This window comes from Phaethon aethereus, assembly GCF_964289735.1.
Source record: "Phaethon aethereus genome assembly, chromosome: 3".
Classification (NCBI taxonomy): domain Eukaryota; kingdom Metazoa; phylum Chordata; class Aves; order Phaethontiformes; family Phaethontidae; genus Phaethon; species Phaethon aethereus.
In genome coordinates, this window is record NC_138576.1 from 62536676 (window position 1) to 62561206 (window position 24531).

A 24531-nucleotide genomic window follows, 5' to 3' on the forward strand; every position below is an offset into this window, starting at 1 on the left:
AGTATTTTGAAAAAAAAAAACTTCTTCATCTAAGGTAAAATCTTTTAGAATCATGTTCAGAATGCAATGGAATTCCGCATACATCGTGCAGAACTGTAAAATTTGAATATTCCCAAATATGTATAAATATATATTTTTCCTTTTAATAACTTTATTAATGGCATACAAGTAGGTGCACAAAGTTTTAAGTGCAAAGTTTCTAATAAAACCATGACAGTGACAAAGACAATGAAATAGGCAGATGTGTGAGTACACAGGTTGTCAGTTACGTATGTCACACAGGGGCTGCATGCTTTTCTAAGTTTGTCTCCCAAGCACAACACGCTTAGGTTTTCAAAACAAAACCTGATGGCCTGCATGTATGGATTTGTGCAGGTTTAGTACATAGCAATTTGCTCCCTGTTATTTCCAGTATTTCTTTTAGCTAATATTCTTATATTTGTGTTTAATGTTATTTATGTTTTATATGTTTGAAAGTTTTGTTCTGAACTTCAGCTACCTGCTTTCTGTTCTACATTCAGACATTAATTAAAGATATTTACTACAAAATTCTTAACAGGCTTAAGTGGATACAGCGCAGTACACATCTGTGAAAATTAGTGGAAAGAGCCATTCTTTCAAGTGTTAAGTAATAGTAATTCTTGCTAGCTGGCCTTGGACACTCATTCACTCCCCAGAGATTGTTACCATAACCTTTAGCTCTTCAGGAGTGAGATATCAACTCCCTAGTTGGCACTTGGTGCTACATTAAAAGACATCCCCTGTTTGCAGAAATTTTCAGAAATCAGTTAAGTTTACGGAGCTACAGCAGTTTCTGTCAGCAGGAGAACAGTTCTGAAACATCTATGAAAAAGTAAGAGCAGCTGCAGTTAGTCAGAGGAAAGGTCTATTTAGCCTAGAAGTGGTCTCCAGCAGTGACCAATACTGCATGCGTATGGAATAGTATAAGCAGGCAAGCACCCATCAATGCTGTCTTGCACACCAACCAAGGATACAGCAATTTTCACACATTTCCTGAGCTAGAGAATAGCTCAGGAATCCTCAGCCTGAGGTAAGAGAATGAAATACTGAATGCATTAGAAAATACACAGCATTAGCCAAAAAGTGATTTACTTAAATTCTTAAACTGTATTGGGTAGTTAATGCAAGAGTGTCGTGGTTTAGCCCCAGCCAGCAATTAAGCACCACGCAGCTGCTCACTCACTCCCCCTCTCTCCCCTAGTGGGATGGGGGAGAGAATCAGGAAAAACTGATGGGTTGAGATAAAAACAGTTTAATAGGACAGCAAGAGAGAAGGAAACAATGACAATGATGATGATGATGATAATAATCATAAATACCAACAAAGGAATGTACAAGAACAAGTGATGCCCAATACAGCGATTGCTCACCACCTGGTGATCGATAGCCCGTCCCTGAGCAGCGATTTCCGCCCCCCGGCCAACTCCAGTTTATGTACTGGGCATGACGTTACATGGTAGGGAGTATCTCTTTGGCCAGTCTGGGTCAGCTGTCCTGGCTGTGCCCCTTCCCAACTTCTTGTGCACCTCCCCACTGGCAGAGCATGAGAATCTGAAAAGTCCTTGACTTAGTATAAGCACTACGACTACTTACCCACAACTAAAACTTCAGTGCGTTGTCAACATCATTCTCATACCAACTCCAGAGCACAGCACTATACCAGCTATCAGGAAGAAAAAAACCACAACTCCATCCCAGCGGAAACCAGGACAAAGAGATTATGAAATAACAACAAATGGACCAGTACAACTAGGGGGAGGTTGGGAAGAGACAGATGAAGAAACAGAATTTGAACATTAATAATGGATATCATGCCAGTGGAGGACTGAAAGTGTTAGATCTAATCTATGTCTGTTCTAAATTTCAAATAACTGTAGCTCTAAGAAATTTTACTGTCAATAGTGGGGAGGGGAATTTGTCCTACTAAAAAGTGCAGAGGGTCTGGAACACACCACTGAGTAAAAACAATGACTTGCAACCTGTAGATAGATGCTGTGGGAAAAAAAATAACCCACAAAGACTCCCTGGTTATGTGTGATTAACTTAATACATGAGTATTATTTAAATATAGATTAGCATTTGTAAAAGAGTTTATGGTGTGTTCTGACTGCCTGGAAACTTGCATAACTGTGTAGGTCACAGTCATCTAACATATATTTTAAACAGCACTAAGTTAAGCTCAACTTTTTTAATCATTTTTTCTCCTAATACTATTGCAGAGTAAAGGCTCTTTTATCCACATTTTAACTTCCAGCTATAAAGTTAATCGTTGCTTCAAACTACACCATTTGCATTAAATCTAAGGCGGCATGAAACCCTGCTAAATATTAAAGAGTTTGAGACTGAAGCAGAAAATTTACATTGTTAGTCAAAACTTGTTTTGTTAGGACATAGCAGCCTGGCTTACATTAGAACTGAGCAGAAAATATACATTGCCAACAGAAACAAGGAAGGAAGGAAGACATTCAATTAAAGGAAATTTATGTAGGTATATAAATCACATTAATCACACTCAGAAGACCTTGTATTTATATATTATATATGAAGTACATACAAGGATGTTGATTCTTTCTGAGGTTTATAGCTATTTGTTACACCAAGAATTCAAAAGATACTGAAGGGAAGTTAAAAGTTGGTATCCTAGCTAAAATTTAAAATTAAGTTGAGTTTTCCAACCTATCTGTTGAAATTCAGAATAACTTGCTGGATTCATGGAAATTCAGAAATAACAGTGAAATAACTTTCGCGGCTCATCTTGAGGGTGCTCACAGGGCATATGCAGGACAACCAAGGGATCAGGCCCAGCGAGCACGGGTTCATGAAAGGCAGGTCCTGCTTGACCAACCTGATCTCATTCTATGACCAGGTGACCTGCCTGGTGGATGAGGGAAACGTTGTCTACCTGGACTTTAGTAAAGCCTTTGACACCATCTCCCACAGCATTCTCCTACACAAGCTGGCAGCTCATGGCTTAGACAGCTGTACTCTTCACTGGGTAAAGAACTGGCTGGATGGCCAGTTGTGGTGAATGGCGTTAAATCCAGCTGGTGGCTGGTCACAATCGGTGTTCCCCAGGGCTCGGTTCTGGGGCCGGTCTTGTTTAATATCTTTATCGATGATCTGGATGAGGGGATCGAGTGCTCCCTCAATAAGTTTGCAGATGACACCAAGCTGGGTGGGAGTGTTGATCTGCTGGAGGGTAGGAGAGCTCTGCAGAGGGATCTGGACAGGCTGGATCGATGGGCTGAGGTCAACTGTATGAGGTTTAATAAGGCCAAGTGCCGGGTCCTGCACTTGGGTCACAGCAACCCCATGCAACGCTACAGGCTTGGGGAGGAGTGGCTAGAGAGCTGCCCGTCAGAAAGGGACCTGGGGGTGCTGGTTGACAGCTGGCTGAACATGAGCTGGCAGTGTGCCCAGGTGGCCAAGAAGGCCAACAGCATCCTGGCCTGTATCAGAACTAGTGTGGCCAGCAGGAGTAGGGAAGTGATCATGCCCCTGTACTTGGCCCTGGTGAGGCCGCAGCTTGAATCCTGTGTTCAGTTTTGGGCCCCTCACTACAAGAAGGATGTTGAGGTGCTGGACTGTGTCCAGAGAAGGGCAATGAAACTGCTGAGGAATCTGGAGCACAAGTCTTATGAGGAGCGGCTGAGGGAACTGGGGTTGTTTAGTCTGGAGAAGAGGAGGCTGAGGGAAGACCTTATCGCTCTCTACAACTACTTGAAAGGGGGTTGTGGCGACGAGGGTGTTGGTCTCTTCTCCCAAGTAACTAGTGATAGGATGAGAGGAAATGTCCTCAAGTTGCACCAGGGGAGATTTAGACTGGATATTAGGAAAAATTTCTTTACTGAGTGGTCAAACATTGGAACAGGCTGCCCAGGGAAGTGGTAGAGTCACCATCCCCGGAAGTGTTCAAAACACCTGTGGACGTGGCATTTCAGGACATGATTTAGTGGGCATGGTGATGTTGGGTTGATGGTTGTACTTGATGATCTTAAAGGTCTTTTCCAACCTTAATGATTCTGTGATTCTGAGAATATTGGATGCAAGTATTGATTAGGCCTAAATGTAATAGTAAGGCTGAGGGAAACTTTTTTACTAAGAACAGCTTTTAATTTGTACTTGAACAGTTGCTCTTGGTTTATAGTCCTGCATTTTTGTTTTTAATAGTTCTTGCATGCTGGGATTTTGTTGTCATAGAAATATGTGCATTTTCAGTTTTGCAAAATTATGAAAATTCTTTTCCTTCTTAAAATATTCATGAAGGAGTACAACCAGAAATGGGAGGGTAAGGGTCTGTTCTTGTTCTTAATGGAATTGAACATTGACATAAATGTTCTAGTTAGGATTTCATTCTAATATTACAGGAAGGCATTTATTGATATGTCTACTGTAATTATGGTTTGTCCCTTTGGAACCAAAGACCATGGAACTGGGAGATGAACATTTAATGAGTAAAATTAAGAATTACTTCCAGTTATGAGGTTGTTGACAGCTACAAGACCAGCAGTAAAGTTTTTATTTAGAAATGTTTGATGAGGATATGTTATTTAGAAACATGTCTCAGAGTTGATGCTCAAACACTGAGTTTGATTTCAATATTGCTAGTAGTCTGAAACATTTTCACAGTTAAAGAAAAAGGGGTATTTTTTATCCAGACTAACACCCTTCAGCCACTCTGGCCCTGCTAAATTGGTATTTGTAAAGATCAGAGCACCTGTTGCAAAAAAACTAGTCAGCAGCTGGTGAGTTTGTATTTGCTGGTTTTTTTGTCTCTGCAGTTTAACTGTATTCAGTCAAGGAAGAATGTCTGCAATTTTGATGACACACAAGGTTATTTCTTTTAAACATCTCTCTATGACAAGTGCCTGACATACTATGCTCAGTCACAGCTTCTGGCATATTTTTGCCAGACTGGGAGACTTCCAAAGACTGAGATTTACTTGCCACCACAGTAGTAGGCATGGGCAGTAACTGTACATCAATTACAGTTACCACATCAGTACTGGAAGATATACCCTCCTTTATGTTTTTGAATCCTTGATCTAGTTGGGGAACAGTGGTTGGGAAGGCAGAGTCACAGAAGGACTTTGATCATATGGAAAGCAAAGGAGGAGGAAGTTAGTAACCATGTTAAGGTTATGTGCTATGGTTACTGTGGTTAAGTAACTGTAACAAAGTAATCATGTATTCTAAATTTTGTAGAGGCTTATCCTTAGACTTCAGGAATGGTTGGCCAAGCAGTTCTGTTTCTCTTCTCCAGTGAGAGGAAATGACAGCTGGGAATGATGGTAGAGATTTGAGAATTTGTAGAGTAAATGTCTATATTCATAAGCAGATATCAGGAAACAGCATATAATTTTATTGTGCAAATTTTTTATTCAGTCACTGGTTTCATTAATTTTTTCAGTGCTAAGTTCAGAAAGAGCAACTACTTAACATATGCAGGAGTGGCAGCACAGGGCTTACAGAAGAACTGATGTCCTTCCATTCCCATCTTCCTTAGGAACTGAAATTTATTCAATTTTTCCTTTTAGAGTTAACATGATATCATTGAACGTTTCAATATTATGTATTAAACACAATGAATTGTCACATTTTACTTAGGCATCTAATTTTTCTTTGCTTACAAATAATGCAGTCTGGTTCATCCAAGGAGGAAGAGAATGGGGATTATGAAATGGTAATGTTAATACATGTCTCCGTAACACTGAGACTGGGCTGAGTTCATGGGTATAAATTATAAAATCCACAAATAACAAGCTTCTTATTGAATTCCTTAATATTTTCTATTTAAATGTTTCTTATTACAGCAGATACATTGAATTAAAAGTATTGTGTGAGATTTTAATTGGTCTGCATTACATGTGACAAGCTATTCAAAATATGAGGGCCTGGGAATAAGCATCATATTGTCATGCTCTGGATGGCAAGAGTTATCAACCATTTTACAAAAAGTTTATGCCTTGCTTCTCCTAGAGCAAGAAGGAAGAGGCAGCAGGACCAAAAATCAAAAAGCGTTAGATTGTCTGATTACACTTGATTTATTGGTATTCTAGAAAAAACAAGGGATCCTTGCAAGGGATGATTAAGGAGATACTAGAATATAACACCTTCTCCTTTTGATGTTCTTTCTTCACTCATGTTTCCGTTGTGTTTGAATCTGAATACATGATATTTCTCTGATAGGTGCCAGGGTATTCTTTCTACTGCCTAGTGATCAGATGCAGTGTACAGGGAGACTTTGCTATAGCTGAGACTAGTATGTGTTCTGGAAGGGATCCCAATAGCTGAAATATTGATATAAAATATATGAAAGACACATGGTCAAGGTACATATGAAGTACAATTTGGCAGCATTTTGGTTGCTACTTATCAGTTGTGCTTGCTCTGTGGACAGGTGTTACTTGTCTCTTAATCAGAAAACTTTCACTTAGGGGAAGTAATTAAAACCACAGATTTGATGGTTCTTTTCAGTGCTGGGAAACTTTAAAATATTCAGATTCATGGTGGCTACGTTGTTCCATTAACCAATGTACAGAGGAAGAAGGTCTTGCACAATGAGTTTTTAAGGATTTCTTTGAGTTTTCTATAAAGGTCATTCGAGGTAGAGCAAATAAATGTTTTCTCACTGGTATGCTTTGTATCTTGCTCTTTGATTTCTTAGAGTGTATCTTAGACATTGGAGAACATTTTGTGATCAAATGAATGCCTACATTGAATAAAACTCCCTTATCTTTGACTCAACTCTGCCTTTACATAGGATCAGCAGAAGAAATACTAAAAATTAAAGAGGCTATATCATAACATGGTCTTTAAGATTCCGGAAAACAATGACTTGGAAGTCTTCTGATAGTGTGACTTGGTTATCGGAGTGGTCTGTTTCAAGAACTGGGAGATCACAGTGCATGGTTTGAAATTCTCAGTTTTCCCTTTGAATGGTTCAGTGTTGTAGAAGAACACTCACAGAAAGCAACTGAACTGAGCAATATGACAGTCAGGCTACTTTAGATCAGCTTATTCCCTCCTTGTTCCATTAAATTCTCTGGAGCAGTATTCTGAGTAAGTGAATTTAAATAGAATGTAGCATCAATTTATACAATTTATATAGAAGAATTTTGAGTGTACTTAAGCAGGGAAACTGCAGGATACTAAACTGGCTGGGATAGAGTTGGGGGAACTCTAGGTGGTAGAGAGTTGGGCGAAAGAGCCCATTATTTCAGGGGAAAAATTTAACTCCCCTATGAAGAAAATTCTGGCATTTTTTTAAAGCTAGCCAGAACTATACTGTCATTCAAATGGAACATGATTATTCTGTGCCCTGCTTTATCTGAAATATTACTATAATGCTTCAGAAGAGCTCTTATATTCTATCTAAATTCAAGTTGGTCTAAGAGAGGAGAGTCTGTTTAATCTCTAATTGGATCTTTAGTAGAACTAAAACATGCAATCTTTACTAAGAGCTATTACTAAATGAATAAAAGTTGGATATTTTCTTGGTGATGGTTCTATTGGAATTCTTTTCTAGTCCCTGCCTTCCCTCACTCTGTGACCAGCAGGAAGACTGGATCAGCAAAAATACCATAAATTTACAGCTGGTACTTTTTCGTAAAGAAGATAATAATCCAGATGAGAGATGCATTAACAATGGAATATTTCCTTAAATAGAAGTAAATTAAGTTAAGAAAAGCAGACATTTGTTCATTCCCTTCTGCGTTGAGTGGGCTGGTGGGAAGAACACATATACACTCAGCCATTGGTTAAGATGCTATATTGTCTGTTCAGCACCTTGTCAAATCATATCACAACTTGCATAGATGCCAATCAATTATGGACTAAATTAGTCACAATGAATAAACTGGGAACAATCTTTTTTTTTTTAAAGAATTTATTTCACATAGTTAGTGCTGATGTTTTGGTGGCAGATATCTCTACATTTGCTGAAATCCGTGTCATAAAATAAATGTGTACCTAGAGAGTTTGTGAAGGTGAAAGAGTCCAAATAAATTTCAACATTTTATTGCAGCTCTATTTCATGGAAATTCAAGAAGGCTAGCAGGGAATGTTAAAATAATATAATATTATTTCATTACCTTTAAGCACTGTATGTAGTGGTAAATATTGCCACCAGGAATATGACAGAGCCACTGAAAGACTGAGTGAGCATCTGTGTAATTTCTCATAATCATGACAGCAAGTAAAAGAATGTTCACAGGCATATGAGGAAACAAATAGGTTTTTTGTTTGGTTTGGGGATGTCTTCTGGAATAAGAGAACATTATTGTCTCTTAGAACCTTGAGTTACTATCAGCAGCTTGCTGTGAGACTCCTCCTTCGTTCTATATTCAGCAGTATGTATATTGGCTTTCTCCACTGAAATGTTCTGCCTGTCCATGTTTGTGGGCTTTTTTTTTTCTTTTTCTGATAGCATTTGTTTGCTTGGTATAGTTTTAATTGTATGTCTATGTATACAATAATGTAATAGCAAGCAGGGTTCATGTTTCCAAAAGCATGTCACTTTTCTATAGCGTATTGTAGCTACGCTGGTCTAATAAAAATATTAATTACAATGATAAAATATTAATTAAAATTATATAAAATACTTTATATTATTTATTTATACTTTAAAATAAAAATAATATCTCTGTAATGCTTGTCCCTCTAACAGAACGTGTCAGTGACTATATTTCTGCTAGAACCACTAGCAGTGGAGAGGGAAAAGATTGTTCGACTTCCTGATATTTGTAGATGTCTCATACTTTTAAGAGTATTGGTCTAAATCTAGTTTAATGCAGTAATATATTTTTGCTTTGGAAGGTCGCATGTTCTGTTGGATTAGGCCTGAGATCAAAGCCTGCCTGAGCTAAATTCATTCTGATATAGGTTTTACTACTGAACATAGGAGCAAGCTGCATGTGTTTTATTTCAATAATACATTTACTGTGTAATAGTTTACTAATTTATGAAATATATTTTATGTCTTCTAAGTTATTTTTAAAATATAAATACAAAGTGAAGTGATTTGAAAGTCGTCCATTGGTGGGGAAACCATAGACCAGCCACTTTGTAGATACCTTTGACTATACAAAGGACTTATTTCAGTTGCTTACATGTAGCCACATAGTGCAATATCAGATGCCCCAGTTTCTTCCATCTGGCTTCTGCTCAAGAGGGTCATGGCCACCTAATTCACAAATGGACCACTGTATTTAGGTGCTTTAATCACAAACTGGTTCTCTTCCTAGCTGACAGAAGAGCATTTTACTGCTTAATGAAATAAGAGATTGTAAACAGCAACCTGTTTAGTGGAGGTAGCTCCTGATCTTCTGAAGCTACATTTGGCAGATGTTGTTCAGAAGAAATGAGGAAGCCTCTAATGTAGCGGGGTAAGTGCTACAACTTTACAGGCAGAGTTACATGAGACATTGGAGGGGAAAAGTGTGAATCACCAAATGATTCAAGAATAAGATGGGTTTTGAAAGCTGTATAAGAAAGAAGTACTCTCCAATGACATTAGCAAGAGAGGTCCTGACAGCTTGCATCAGAAGAGCATTGACAGCAGACTAAGTGGAGGAAGAGAAATTTTAGAATTTGATTTCCATATAAAGAGATGCAAACTTTCCTTATCTATGGCTTTGCAAGTATTTGTACTTGTCTGCTCTCTGATGTCCTTTAAGAACATGTAACGTAATAATAGAAGTACAGTTAACCATGAACAACCAAAAAATTTAACTATCTACCAGAAACTTGATGGGTTAGGATTAAGATAGCTGTAATTTCTCTCTCCTATACTTGTAGTTCTTCGTGAGTCTGTGACTTTTCTTGAACATGTAGATTCTGCCTTCTGACCTGGGAAGAAATATTTTATGTATTAGTCTAAGAACAGGTGGGAGAGATAAAGGAAATTCTGTGGAACTTCCTTGAGGTTTTTAGTCAGCTATTCTTCTCTCAACAGTACATGCCTTTGTCACCAGCAAGGCAAACTTTTATGCTCTGTTCTCTTTGATGTTGATACGGCCTTGGATGACAATCCTTGAGGCAGAACTCTGAATCTTCAGGTGATACAAAGAACAATATCAAAATGAAGGGATCTCACAGCTGCCCAACTTCTGTATCACGCTTGTATTCAAAATTCAGTGAAGAGGTTTTTTTGCACTAGTTGAGACATAATTGTTCGTGCAGCACATGGACTGACCTCTGAATTCTTTTGCCTGTGAGTGAACTTGTACTTTAAATATACAGAGGAAGGAAATTACCATTTATAAACAATGGCAGAAGGAAGAAGGAAGTCGTACTTTCTGTTTCATATAAGTTTGGGGTTTTTTCTAATCTACATTGGTATTATACAGCACACAAGGTAAATATATATTCTGAATTATCAGATACTCTCTCCGATAAGTGCCATTTTGGGACCTTGACTTCAATGTGTGATCCTGTTTGTGATATGCAAATCTTGCAAGTTGCAGCTGAGAAACTCAGAGTGCTGTGGCTAGCAGAGACCTCAGGAGACTTCTTAGTCATAGTCCAACTCTTAGGCATCATACCTAGAGTATCTCTGATGTGTTTGAACTGCTGTTAAATGTTTAATGAAGGAATTCAATAGCATCTTCAAGTAGCTTGATACTGTTTTGACCATCCTTACAGTCAGAAGGCTTTCTGTATACTCAGGCTGGATCTTCATGCCTTCCCTGCAGTTGCCACAGGAAAACAAAAATGGCCATTTCATTTTTGCAGTCTTTTATGTTTTGGTAAACTTATTTTCCTATTCCCTCTTAGCATTCTCTTTTTTGGACTAGTCAAACCCACCCCTTTCCTCTAGTGTTTCCTGTTGTTTATATTTTAGAAGTTCCTAATCCATTCTGGCTGCTTTCTCTAAACTATTATCTGTTTATCTACTCCTTTCTAACAGATTTTTTGGTCGACGTTTGCATTGTTGACTGCTTTTCTATCTGCATTGATTTCAAATTAAAACCTTTCCTTTTTTTCCCTGTATGACATATCAATTCCCTGTGTCAGATTTTCATTTAAAGGTTATGTGGTTGGGAAAACATAAAACCTGTCTTGGTACATATTTTTTATAGGTTTCCTGAAACCACACAGTCTTTGCTTTCCTCTTATTTTCACTTTCTTGAATCCTTGTAGTTAGTCCAAACTTGAAAGAGAAATTATAAAATTCTGCAAAAGTTACTCTTTTAAAATGTTTGTCTAAAGCTGAAAGCAATGCTGGATTTGTTCAGCTTGGAGAAGGCTGAGGGGTGACCTCATCGCAGTCGACAACCTCCTCATAGGAGGCAGCAGAGGAGGAGGTGCTGATCTCTGGTGACCAGCGATAGGACACAAGGAAATGGAATGAAGCTGCATCAGGGGAAGATTAGGTTGGACATTAGGAAAAGGTTCTTCACTGAGAGAGTGGTCAGTCACTGAAACAGGCTCCCCAGGGACATGGTATTGGCACCAAGCCTGTCAGAGTTCAAGGAGAGTCTGGACGATGCTCTTATTCATATGGTTTAGGTTTAGGTAGTCCTGTGAGGAGCAGGGAGTTGGATTCAATGATCCTTATGGGTCCCTTCCAACTTGAGATCTTCTATGATTCTATGATCCAGGCTTTGGATTATGAATCAGAATTAATTTTCTGGCTTTAACCTAGCAATTAGCTGTACAGCCTCAGATGCTGTTTATGGATTTTGATACCTTTGTGGACAACTCAAAATCAGTTGATTTCCATGCCTTAAATATTGGAACTTTTTTCTCCCTTTAAATTAGATGCATCATATAATAATGAAGTTGATGATTTTCACTGCTTTCTGTTACTGTGTGCAAAATCATCTAGTATGATGAACATATTGCACATTATGTCCTTGAGAATAACCAGATTATTCTCTTTGTAGAAGACTCATGAGTTTGCACTGGAAGGGCGGAAGGATCCCTGTGATTTTAGTAGTCTCTGAGAGGAGGCTCACGTTACAATGAAATATGAAGTAGAGGAATTTAAAAACCAAAATGTAGTTCTTGCAACCTCTGATTTACTTATGCTACTTCCAAACAATTAACAAAAAGCACTGGTTTTGTACTGAACTCTGTCATTCAAATCTGCAGCTTTTGATTTGCGTCCTAAAACTGATCTACTTTTTCAATTTTTTCATGGAAAAGCTAGTGTCAGTGCCATGGTTTTGGTGGCTTTAAAAGAGCACAGAAAAAAAACCCAGCATGACACGAGAGCCTGGTTATTGACTTTTCACATTGAAGGTTGAGTCCAACTGAGAGAAAGGGCTGGAGCATTCTTTTAAAGTAAATTTATTTGACTCCATGAGGGAAAATTCTTATTTTATTTTAGGTTACAGTTCATTCTAAGAAGAACATCACTGGGCTTTTTTCTTCTTTGGTAGTTTGCTCCATCAACAAAACTGAAGTTACTGAATCTTCTAAAGGTTGCTAAGGCTGTTGATGTAGAGGCCCAGTCTAAACAAGGACCATATAACTGAAATACACTGAAAACCTGATGTCAGTATCAAATGGAAATTTGCACAGATTTCAGGTCTGTTTCTGATTACTTTGTTAGTCCATGTGTTTAAGGAATTGGCAGCCTTCGATGGGCATACAAGAAAAATGACTAAGCTTGATTTCTAGGTGGTTGAGCAAGAAGGAAATACCGTCCACAGAACTGTATTCCCCAGGTACCTGCATATGGTTTTGCAGCACTAGAAGTCTATGGGAAATACTGACACTGGAGAAAACTGCCCCCAAATGGTTAAGGCATATTTTGTTTCATTTAATTGCATTTTTTCTGTCTTTTTTCTCCCCAGGTAGCAGCTGCTGGAGGACTTCTGAAATTTACAGTCTCCTATGATTTCACAGAAGAAGAGACAGTTCGATTGATGGTTCAATCTGATGTCATCATAGAGGTAAAGTGATTGCATTTTCAGCCACCAAAAAAAAAAGAAGGAAAATTGCCTACTTCTTCAGATGTTCTTCGTGAAGCCTGGTGGTTGAGGACACAAAACAGCGGGGTGCATGTGCTTTCAGCTAATTTATAGTATCAGAAATGGACACATTTTAGAGAACTAAGATCTTCAGTATCTCAAGGATCTTCTGCGATATTGCAGTAGCTTACAAAACTATATTCTTCCTGTTCATCAGGAAGAATAAAGAAATAAAATAATTGGTAACACTTTCACATACTTTCAGCAGACCAGTTTTTGTGCAGCTCAGCATTGTATGAATTTGCTTTTGCCCATGCAAAGACATGACGCTAGGTTTTAGCTGGATAACCTAAACTTTCTTTTGCACTGACTTTCAACTTCATCAGGCAAGCCCACTTCAGGGTTATGAAAGGTGAATGCTATTCCTGATATTTAATATTTTTGTAAAATATATTATTCAATAAATCCTGTACCTCAACTAGCTGCAGAGAGAGATTTTTCCTGACTTTTTTAATGTTTAAATGTCTCTGTCATGGTTTTATCTAGGGAGGTGACTTGAGAATCAGCACTCCAAAACGGGGGATTCACCTGCAGCCTTCTGAAGAGCACACTGAAGAAATTGTGCTGAAACCAGAATCTTTCTCTGTGCATGGCACTGATGTTCCAGTCAGCAGGAGGGAGTTCATGACTATCCTTGCAAATGTAAAGAGGATCCTCATAAGAGCCACATACAGCTATGGGATGAATGCCATCTACAGGTGAATGTGGGAAACGTGTCCGTTTGCTACAGGCAGCTCCTCCAAATACTTGTTTTCTCCCTTCAGAGAACTAAGCTGATGTAATTTATTATAATGAAATCCGTAACATTCATTTACAGTTTCAAACCGTTGTTAGTATTTTTTTCATTTTGGGTAGGCAGGAGGAGGAGAGGCAACAGAAAGAAGTAGACTTGTAAGAAAATGAAATCACATGGACTGTTAAGGCATGAATGACAGTTCTATAAATGTTTATTTTGTGAACACTGTAATTCCTATGTATATGATAAATCATGGACTGCAGTAATAACATGTTGAAGTAAGAGATGATCTATTTCTTATATATTGTTTTCCCCATTTAATGAGCACACAGGGCCACATTAACAGTGGACCAGAGAATAATATCCTAAGTCTCTAAGCTGGAAAAGTGGCTCAAGGGGAGTTTTCTGTGTTTTTAATCAGTACCACACATAGAACTGACGAATCCCAAAGCCATTCCCTTGATTTATGTCAGGTTGCTGCCTGGACTACTGAAAACCACTGATTTCATGTGAACTCTTCTGAGTCTTCTGATAAAATGAAAGACATGTTACATGAGATAACATACTTGTTCTACCTCAGTGGCTGCAGCATAGTTGAACTTGTAAAGCTCATCTTGCATTTAAAATTCTCTTAAGTGCATGAGCAAATAGTCCAGGTGGGCTAGAAGACAGCCCCTTTCCTGATACTATGTGATTGCACACTGTCTATACGTTAGTATTTAGGTTGCATAAATAATATTTTTAAATGTGCGATGGAATTGATTGCATAGTAGCTTTCTAGTCAGAAGGCATGAAACCTGAAATGTTCTCTAACCTACACATCACTCGATTTGGCAGCATAAGCCAATTTGGAACGGAGGGAGCTTGATAGCACGTTAGTGATTATTTGCTGAGAGCATAGATAGAGTTTTTACTACTGTGAAATTTATTAAGCAATCCAACCATCATTTGAATCTTTAGGTAATTAAAATGCATCCTAAATTGAAAGGCAGGTTGTGTCAACAGCATGCAGTTTTCTGATTTGAGCTTTTGTAGTGTGCATTTGTTCCCTGCAAAAAGAATTCATGTTTCTTCACTCTCTTTCTCTTTTTGTTGTTAATTATTATGTATTACCTCTCTGTAAATAAGTTTGTACACCATAACCAGCTTGAGTTTGAGCCAAACTGTTTCCTAATCTGCTCATTTGGTCATCAGTCTTGCATTACCTTGCATCCAGTTTGAAAACTTTTCATGGCCCATCACCTTCCCACCCTGTGTTAGAAGAGAGTCAAACCACCAGGCCAGAGCTCATCTCTTAAGCACTATGAGCAGACCATGAGAAGCTGTTAATCCACAAGCTTACAGCTGAGACTAGTGAGAGCTCAGCGAGTGCTGTTCCTCCACTCCATTCTCATTTAAATAAAATTAAAAAACCCATTAGACAGAATTTTCCAAACTAAAGGAGTGCAGGAATGATTTTCAAGTGAACAACAGGGGCTTTTATGCTATGCTGTTTTAAAGGAGATATGTATGATTGACTTCGTTTGGGCTAAAGGTCTTATGAAGTATTATGGGAAATGCAAACTTCTGCTATCAGTGGTTTATATACTGTGTAGATATTTGGTACTGACATTTGCACTAGAATTAGAAGGGGACCTTTTCTACAAAAAATACTTTGGCTAGGCAGTTAAAATCTGTGAAGGAAGTACATTGCTGGACATATACCGGCTCCGTCTTGCTAACACACGTAGAACTGGCACAGTCTATAGTTCGTGCCTTGTAAGTAAGAAGTGGCAGACCTGTCAGTGGCTCATTTGGAAGACTATGTATTGCTGCCTGCATCCCAGATTACTGCTTTAGCCATTTGGCCATGTGTGGTGCTTCACTGTTTTGTAGTCTTGTTCATATTCAGCCTTTAGAAGATTTTAGTCATGTGTTACAGATAACTTTCCAAAAACACATCTTGGAAATATTCTTCAAGAAGAGCTCCGGGAAAAACATGTAATTTATGCTTTGCAGGTTAGTAGTCACCATCTTCTAGATGTACTGACATTTCAGTTAGGAAGTTTGGTCCCTTAAAGACAATGATTTCGGAGGGGGTTAGGGGAAGGGACTCAATCAATTTTGAAGAGTACCTTTTTTGATAGAAATGATTTTATATTACTGGTACAACTTGCTGTCCCTATGATGTCTCTCAACAAAGAAGAATAAAATGGCCACTGTGCTACTGTGATTACCATCAACATTTCTAGACGTTTTTGAAAACAGTTTGCTCTCAAGTAGACACATTTTATTGAGTGCTGTTAGGATGCTCATTCCAGTTTAGTGTGACAGAAGAGAGGGTGTGAAATTCCAATCACAATTAAATGAATTAGATTTTTCATCTTTAATTTAACTGGAAGAACTGTAGTTTCACCCATCAGGATGGGATTTACTGGATGGAGTTAAATCTTCTCAGAACAGTGCATGCTTCCAGTCACATGATGTAGCAGCAACAGCACCTACTGTCATCCAGTCCAGCTTATGACCTGTTGTTGTAGGCATGTTGCTGATTTTCAGCGTATGCCTCAGTTCTAACTTTTTATATTTTCTTTGACTTTCACTCATGCTAAAACATACTAGGTGCAAAGCTGTGCTCACAAATGTAAGGTCATGCAAAACAACTCTCTTCTCTGTATTCTACCCCTTTAGTACGGCAGGGAAAATGTCCAGAGCCAATGAAGAGGACATTCTTTGTAATATCTTGTGCTGATTAAGGACTACTGTTGATGGGCTCAAAAGGAAGACGTTTTTGCCAAAGAAATAGCGTAGAGCTAAGCCTTAGTAGATAAGTAGATATGAAATAAAATTTTTTAATTGTCTTTTAAACAGGTATGTGTGGTGGACAGATGGATATTCCTCTGAGAGAGTGAAGAGGGTCTGGCAGAGAGACAGAGATATTACAGGGTTATTAGATCCTTCACGAATGACAATTTCTGCCTCAAAGCATCAGCAGAATTATGCAACATACTAATTAGGGATTGCTATATTAAGCAACCTGTTCATTTAAATACTGAAAGTTTTCAAAATGGATAATGACACCACATGTGTAAGGATTTCCAAGGGTGCTATTATAATCTGTGCTTGAGAAGAGGCCAGAATGGAGACATTGTAAGATTAAGCAGCTTTCTTGCAGTCATGTAGAAAGAGACTTAAAAATTCAATTGAGTTGTCTCCAGTTAGCAAGAGCTTTAACTTAAAAATTATATTTTGACCCTTGTTTAATTTAACCTACTAGAAACATTAGTTAATCAGTAGCACTTTCAAGTAGATACTAAACAATATTAATGCAGTAATGGTGCAACGTTTTTTAGGTCATTTTAAGCTTAGGTGTTCTTACTGCTCCATGGCATAATTAGGAAGCTTCCTCAAATGAATGGGTTTTCATTTAGATGATCAAGTAGGATAAAAAATGAGAACACAGAAATGCAGCAATCAATCTGAAAGTGGTTACAGCTTCTGGGTTTATATTGAGATCCTGTTCTAACTTGACAGATCTTCCAAACTGTTACAGTTAAGTCCATCTATGGTAGAAGCAACAGGTCAGGAAAAGACAACTCTTTCTTATAATTTTCTCTAATCTAATTTTGTTAGCTTGTGCTTCAAAGAAAGTTTAGTAGCACTGTTTCTTCAGTTTTAATATTCAGAGTGGACACCAATGGTAAATGTTGTAGGCACTCAGATGGTCATTGGAAATTGTGGTGCTAAAGATAATGGATTGCTTGCAACCACATACAAAATCAATGCTAGGCTCAAGGAGAAAGAGGGAAGGAAAGGCCGAGGGTTTTCTTCCATATGCAGAATTGGCTTCAAGACAAATGAGCAATGATTGGGTCAGTACTTCATGTGCCTTACGTAGCTGATGTGATTCAGATGCCTGGCATAGCAGACAGTAAACTATGCTGATACTGCCTGAAATGTCCCCTTCCTTTTTAATCTTGTTTGTTTTTAGAAGTCAACAGTTGCATGCTGACAGTAACAGTCAGCTTAAATATTTGGTCTCGATGTTGAATCTCAAATTGTTCATGCATCTCCAGGATCCAGTGCCCCATTACTGCCAGCATTATGTATTTTAATGAATGCAGAATGGCATCGAGGAATCAAAACTGCAACATCAAAATGGGAGAAAAAAAAATCATTGCAGCTTCCTTCACTGAGTAACTGTTAATGCTAAAAACTGTTAAACACATTAAAATCCCATTTAGCAAATAGCAGAATGTAATGAAAATTGGAACAATTCAGTGAATACAAATGTGGGATAATACCAGGCAGATTGTTGCTGTGTGTAAGTGCTTCTCTTTGTTCCAAGATCTGTGCTGAGAGGGAGCTAGCTATAGTTCAAAGGATAAGTAAATCTTGGCTTTTTACTAGTAATATGTTTCTTCATGTACAGATTTTTCTCCTTAAACTGTTAGATATTTTACTGTTAAAAGTCATCACCATTTGATATCTAATATCCTAGGGATTGGTTACCTTATTGTAAGGAAAATCAAAAGGATGATTCCAAAATAAGCATGCAGCAATGGAACAAAGGGGAAATATTGAAAAGTAAGAGAGATCTCACTGAAGATCTGGATAGGAACTTGCATCCTGCTCTTAAAATACTTTCAAGAACCTTTTACAGAGGTTCTAGTACCACCAAATTAGATTCAAGTTTCTAACTGCATAACCCACAACGGTGGTCCTTCCAAAGTCCAGTCACATCCCCAGTGATGGTATAATTTCTGTTTTTCTGAAGCTCCCATTCTAATTTCAGAAAGCTTCCTTTTTTCCCTCTTACCTTCCATGTCTTTCTTATTGACAATAGTCACAGAATCGAGTGGGAAAATATCCTGTCTTAACCTTTCCTCCAACCATTGCAGTAACAACAAAATATTTTTCTTGGATGTGTTCTTATTCAAGGTCATTCGAATAATTTTCAGGATTTTTTGGCAGTCAAAACATAAATGGCTTAGTATTGAGGAGAAAAAATTTGGTTTACATTTTCAAAAAAAAATTGATTATTTTTTAACAAAACGCATGTCATGATAGAAGGGTATTTTCTGCTGAAAAAGACTTCAGAAGAAGTAGCTATAGTAATCAAACACTCTGTTAAGATTGCTGGGTTAAAACAGAAGTCATTGAGCCTCTATAATGCCTTAATGTTTCTTCTGAATTCTCCTGAGAATTAAAACCCCAAATCCCAATTTGTTTCCCCAAATGGATACTGTTGAGGTAAACTATATCTGTTTTGCATATTAGCTGTAAAATTATCAAAATAGTTTTGTTGTTTCTCTCGTCATACTTCCACTTTTTTTTTTTTAAATAAAAATCATGTTCGGTGTTTCACTTAAACAGCCATTGTCTAGTATTTATTTTTTAAGGGCGGTTGTGCACGGAACAGAAAATTCTCCAACTCTGTCTTCTCTGTCATTGGGGAAACTAACGTATGAGGTAGAAGACTTCCTTTTCCTTTCATGTACATACCTTTTTCTTTCATGTACATAATGCTTAGATCCTCCTTGACAGAGCTGCATTCTTTTTCAGAGGTCAAATCTCCAGAATAAAAATACTCTATAACCAAAACTTAGTAATGTAATGATTTAGAAAGCTGGAATAGTGGTTTATACATTTTAAAGATGCTGATTAGTGTCAAATTTGTTATATATACAGCTGCAATGGAAGTTAGCGCTTGTGGCTTGCAGGCCAGGAGTAGCCTTCCATCTACTGATACAGTGCTGTGAGATTTTTTTAAATCTATTTTTATCAATATGTGCCTGACCATAGTCTCCCTCACATGATGGACAAAAGTAGTAACAAGCCTATAGACATGTAGTTTAGGAAGAAATAGATTAATACGAAAACCTTCTTACTTTTAAACAGGAAAACATAAACAAGCCACTGAATGTCACTATATACTGTTTGTTGCATCTGACTGCACATATGCTCCCATCTAATTTGCTACGTTAACTGTTTCATTTCTGTTACATCCAGGCTAAGAAGCGTTAACATTGAAGCTGCTGACCACACTTCAACTGGGAGAAAGGTGGCATCTGCAGTGGAGTTATGTGACTGTCCCCCGGGGTATGATGGTACCTCGTGTGAGGTGAGTATCATGATGCAGTCTAAATCAATTGTGCTAACACTGTCATAGTTGTAAACAACCAGTGTTGCCCTGTGTTGATAGAACATCATAAGAGAGCTGTCCATTCCTGTTAGGAATTTGGTATAGCTTGTCTAGTTACCTTTATTTCTAAGTGGTGGTTCATTATATCTGATAATATTTCAAATCGGAAGTTTTACACCTCTGTGGTGATTTCTAAGTTCTGAAAAGACATTTCTCTTAACAAAAAGAAAATGAAAGCAGTATTTGTACTCTTCAGCCAACTGATATTACAAATGCATGAAACTATCATAATTAGAAGGAAAATGGCAGTTATCTGACCTGGGCACAACAAAACTAGATTAAATTATCTACCTGAGTTAATGTGGTTGAGTTTCCTCTTTTGTTTTCCCATGACTTTGCCATTTGCCGTAGAGTCTTTGAGGACTGAGTGCGTGTTCTTGTGAGGATCGTTTCACTTTAGTTTGGTCCTGTTACAGATAATAACATACACACATGTGAAGAAAATACACACTTTCCTAACAAATTCATTAGTTCACACAGAATGTGTTCATACAAGTATGCGTATGATTAACTAGCTCACATGGGCGTAACTTGGGGTAAATAGAAGCCAAAATAAATTCTTCAAAAGCTTTGCCTTTAAGGAAATAGTTTCAAACACCAAGATGCTCTGCTTCACAAAACTACAAACAGTATGCCATTTACACAGGCACTCTAGGCATTTGCTTGTCAACTCCCTTTTTCTTTAAAATCTTCCATGCTTATATGTGATATTTAGGGCTTAGAGTCTAGTTTCATGCCAAATGTGGTTGCTTGTTGCTAGGGCTAGATAAACTAATGCAGAAAGAAGGCCTGAAGGAACTAATGGATATTCCTATCACTTCCAAAATGATGTAGACAGAAAAAAAAACTGTAGAAGAATATTGCCTACCTTGGCTGAGAAATAATATTGGAGTATGACCGTTGTCTCTGCTCAACTATTTGAAGAAAAAAGCTGGATGAAGCGTCATTATGCTTGACGCTTTTTTTTTTACTTGTCCATTTTTCCTCTCAATTCAGATTTAGGTGTGATTTCCTAGAAAGCAGTTGGAAAGGCCCTGATTGCAGATGTTTCAATATCTACTTTTGCTGTAGAAGCTGAAGGACTTGGGTAGAATTCCTGCCTTGGTGTTGCTGAAATTCTCTGTCCTATGTTGTGTCCCTCAATGCTAAACCTTCTCTCCAATTCAAAACAGTCCCTGAAATTTGATATATACTTAAGATCATATTCCACAATAGAAAGTACATATATACATAGCTGCAAATTTAAAGACTCTATGCACACTAATGGGCATGGACATTCTTTGTTTCCTGCCCTGGCAGAGTGCTAACCGCAGACCTATTGAACCAAACCGTATTGTATTCGCTACCTGCATGTCGTTTTTCCTCCCAAGACAGAAGACCAAGAAGATATGATAGACTTCTGCATGAGCACACTTTTCCTGTGTCCCCTCACTGAATTTCAGAGCATTTTGGACAGCTCAGAAATGCCATTTGACCAAGTTGGACTATGTTATGATAACAATGATACAGTTAAAAGGTGTCATTTCCATGCCTTTATTCGCTGAATTAATTTCTCGTGAGTCTTTTGTAGCAGAGGTTCAACATATGATATGCATTGAACAGCCGTGCTTGATAGAAAAAAATGGGGAAATATTTGTGGTCTGAGTAGATGGTTGTGCTTTTTATAACAAGGACAAGCAAGAAAAAAAAAGTGAAGTTTTAGGTTTCCAGGCAAACTAGCAGTTGAGAAAGTATGGAAAGATAAATTGAAAATGTGGATTTCTTTAGAATACCATATTTGTTTCTTCTGAATACTTTTGGCCTTGTCCAACACTCTGCTGCTTCTAGTTTCAACCTAGCAGAGATTCCTTTTCATTGATTTTGTGCAGGTTTTCAGTTTCATTTTTTATTCTTCATTTAATTTAAGGTATGTGTTTGTTTCCTGCATAATGATGTTTTGGTACCTGGCATAAATACTGCAGTACTAAAACAACCATTATTTACTTATTTTCTTGCCATGAATGCTTTGTCACGATCAGACTTAAGAAGACAACCAATCCCATTTAAAATATTCGGTCTCTTATGAGATCGTTCCATTACACAAATTTGGAATCAATTTTCTACAAGATTTTATCAAAGAAAATTGTTATTTTTTTGCTAGTATATCTGAGAAATGAACACTGAGTTGCGTGAGCATAGATAAAGCAGTTCAAATTTTAAATTTCAAATACCAATTAGACTCATTTGTGATAGTTACTTTGTTTCACTGATGTGAATCTTCTGGCCTTTATTTGTCAATATCTTCACACCTAATTGCTCCTCTCCACCAGATTTGTTCCCTTTCTGTCTACTCTTTTACTTCCATTGTGGAAGAAGTTGTATTTAACTTGTATCGCTATGATGGTCAATAACTTCCCTGATTTTTGAATGTTACATCTTTTCTTAAGATTGCAATCTGTAATCTTTTATTTTAGTTCTGTTCTAAACCTTGCTGTGGATATCCCATGTCTAAGCCCTTAGAATTAGTGATGTTTGGAGCCTTATCTTGTGCAATATCACGTATATCTGTGCACGAGATCATTCTTTTCAGAATTACTGAAAGAGGAAAAAGATTTATAGATTTATACAGAAATACCTTAGGCAGTTGCATTTCATGCCACAGAAAAAAAAAAAGGGGGCAATGTCTTCTACCCTGTTTTTCTTTTCTAGATTTTATAACACTGAATTTTGTTTTTTAGTACTTATGGGTTTTGTTAGAATGAAAAAAAGGAAAAATAAGGATAATGTCTTAGGTTTTGGAATGTTTTTTTAAAAGAATCATCTCAATTAATCTTCAAATTACTTTCACGTTTTGCAGAATAAGACAAAAAGAGACATTGTCTTTTTATTGAGGAGAATCTTGTTATGTTTTTGGAGAGTGTATGTGAAGGGGAAGAGATTTCCTTTATTAAATGATACTTTTAGTATTCTGTCACTACAAAACTTTCTCTTTGCATTAGCCAGGTGCTTTTGAAGGTCAACGCTCTGTCATGCACTTTTTTATATTATGCAAAATCCTTGGATCATATGATCAGTCTTATTGAGGAGAGATAGTTTGCAAAAACTATAAAGCCATTTATGAGATATATAGTAAGAAAAACTGTCAAATAAAACATCTTATTCTGAAGAAATGGAATAGCTGAATTTTTGCTGCTGAATCACAGTAGTAGGATGTCGCCTTTCCTAAGAAAAAACTGGCCATGCATTTAATATTGATCTGATCTAAAAATATAAAAATCAGAGCACCTTCTTAAAGGGAAATGACTATACTTTGTATTTAAGAAGCACAATTTGTAAATAAAAGGATGGCTTTGTTTTCAGCCTGTGCTTTATTTCACTGTAGCCTTTTCTTAGACTCCAAACAAGAAAGACTAAATGGTATTTTAATTGGTCTTTGCAGCTGAACTTCTCAGAAAAGTTGTTTGTTGTCTTGGGTTTTTCTTCCCTTCTTCTCTCTCCTTCAGTATTTTGCCTTCTGGCTATTTTTCAATCTGTACCTCTTGCTTTGATGCTGTCATATTTCCATTCTTCATTTCTCTGCTTTATTTTACCATTTCAGAAGAATGACCAAGTTAAGGCTTCCTCTAATCTCACACCTGCCAACAAGGCTAAGGTCAGAGCAAAGCCATAGCACCAGGAAGAACAACTTTCTAGAGAAAAGTATTTTTATAAATATGACAAGTATGGTTTTGTGTGTGCAAGTATCAAATTCAACAATATTTTAAAAATCCCATTCCTTTCCCTGTTCAACCAAGAGTTTAACTTTTTATCTAATTTGTGTTTCAGTCTTGCTGGCCTCGACACAGGCGTGTGAATGGCACAATTTTTGGTGGAGTCTGTGCACCATGTACATGCTTTGGTCATGCAGAATTGTGTGATGATATCACGGGAGAATGCCTGGTAAGTGTCACTACAGGAAGGTCGATGAATATGGTCAACGTCAATTCAATATACCTGCGCAATTGAATTAAAAACCTCTGAGACCTGAAATATTCAAGGAGCAAAAAAACCCCGCTATTAACAGAAGAGATCTTTATGTTGAACTGTTGCTGAAGTTAAAGGATCCCCTCACACCAAGATATGGTAACTTCTACAGTTAAACAAAACGAATTTCTTATTCAAAGGTTTTATGCTTTGAAATAGAAGCAACAGTATAAGGTATGGCATGCAGAAAGCAGCAAATATATCAGTATTCTTCCATTTAAGATTTAGCTCCCCCTCCCATCTGTCTCCTGCAGTGTATTTAATTTATAGTATGTAACAGGTAACTTTGTTAATTCTGTTCTAGTATGACAAGAAGATATTGTTAAATGCCTGCCTTCATCTAAATTCATACTAAACCTTGAAGAAACACTTGATAAATTGTACTTTAAAAAATAATAAAAGCATATGATTTTGGCTAAATCAACTTTTTTTCATATAGGCTATGGAGATTTTATGTAGTTACCTACTAATTCAGCAATTAAATATGTGAGATTATCCATAGCAAGCCTACCAGGACACCACTATTTCTAGCCCATTCAGTAGCCTTTTGGAATGGGTGAATTATGCTGAATAGACTGCTCTGATTAACTCAAGGGCATTTTTAGTTT

At 37.4% G+C, this 24531-nt stretch overlaps 1 protein-coding gene across 1 annotated transcript in view; it reads left to right on the forward strand.

Annotated features, from left to right (window-relative positions):
* LAMA2 (laminin subunit alpha 2) overlaps positions 1–24531 on the forward strand; it is a 291049-nt gene that overhangs the window by 100782 nt on the left and 165736 nt on the right. The window contains exons 12-15 of the mRNA XM_081997942.1: positions 12825–12923; positions 13488–13699; positions 19729–19840; positions 23726–23839. Of these exons, the coding sequence (XP_081854068.1) occupies positions 12825–12923; positions 13488–13699; positions 19729–19840; positions 23726–23839 (537 nt within the window). The remainder of the gene's footprint in view (positions 1–12824; positions 12924–13487; positions 13700–19728; positions 19841–23725; positions 23840–24531) is intronic.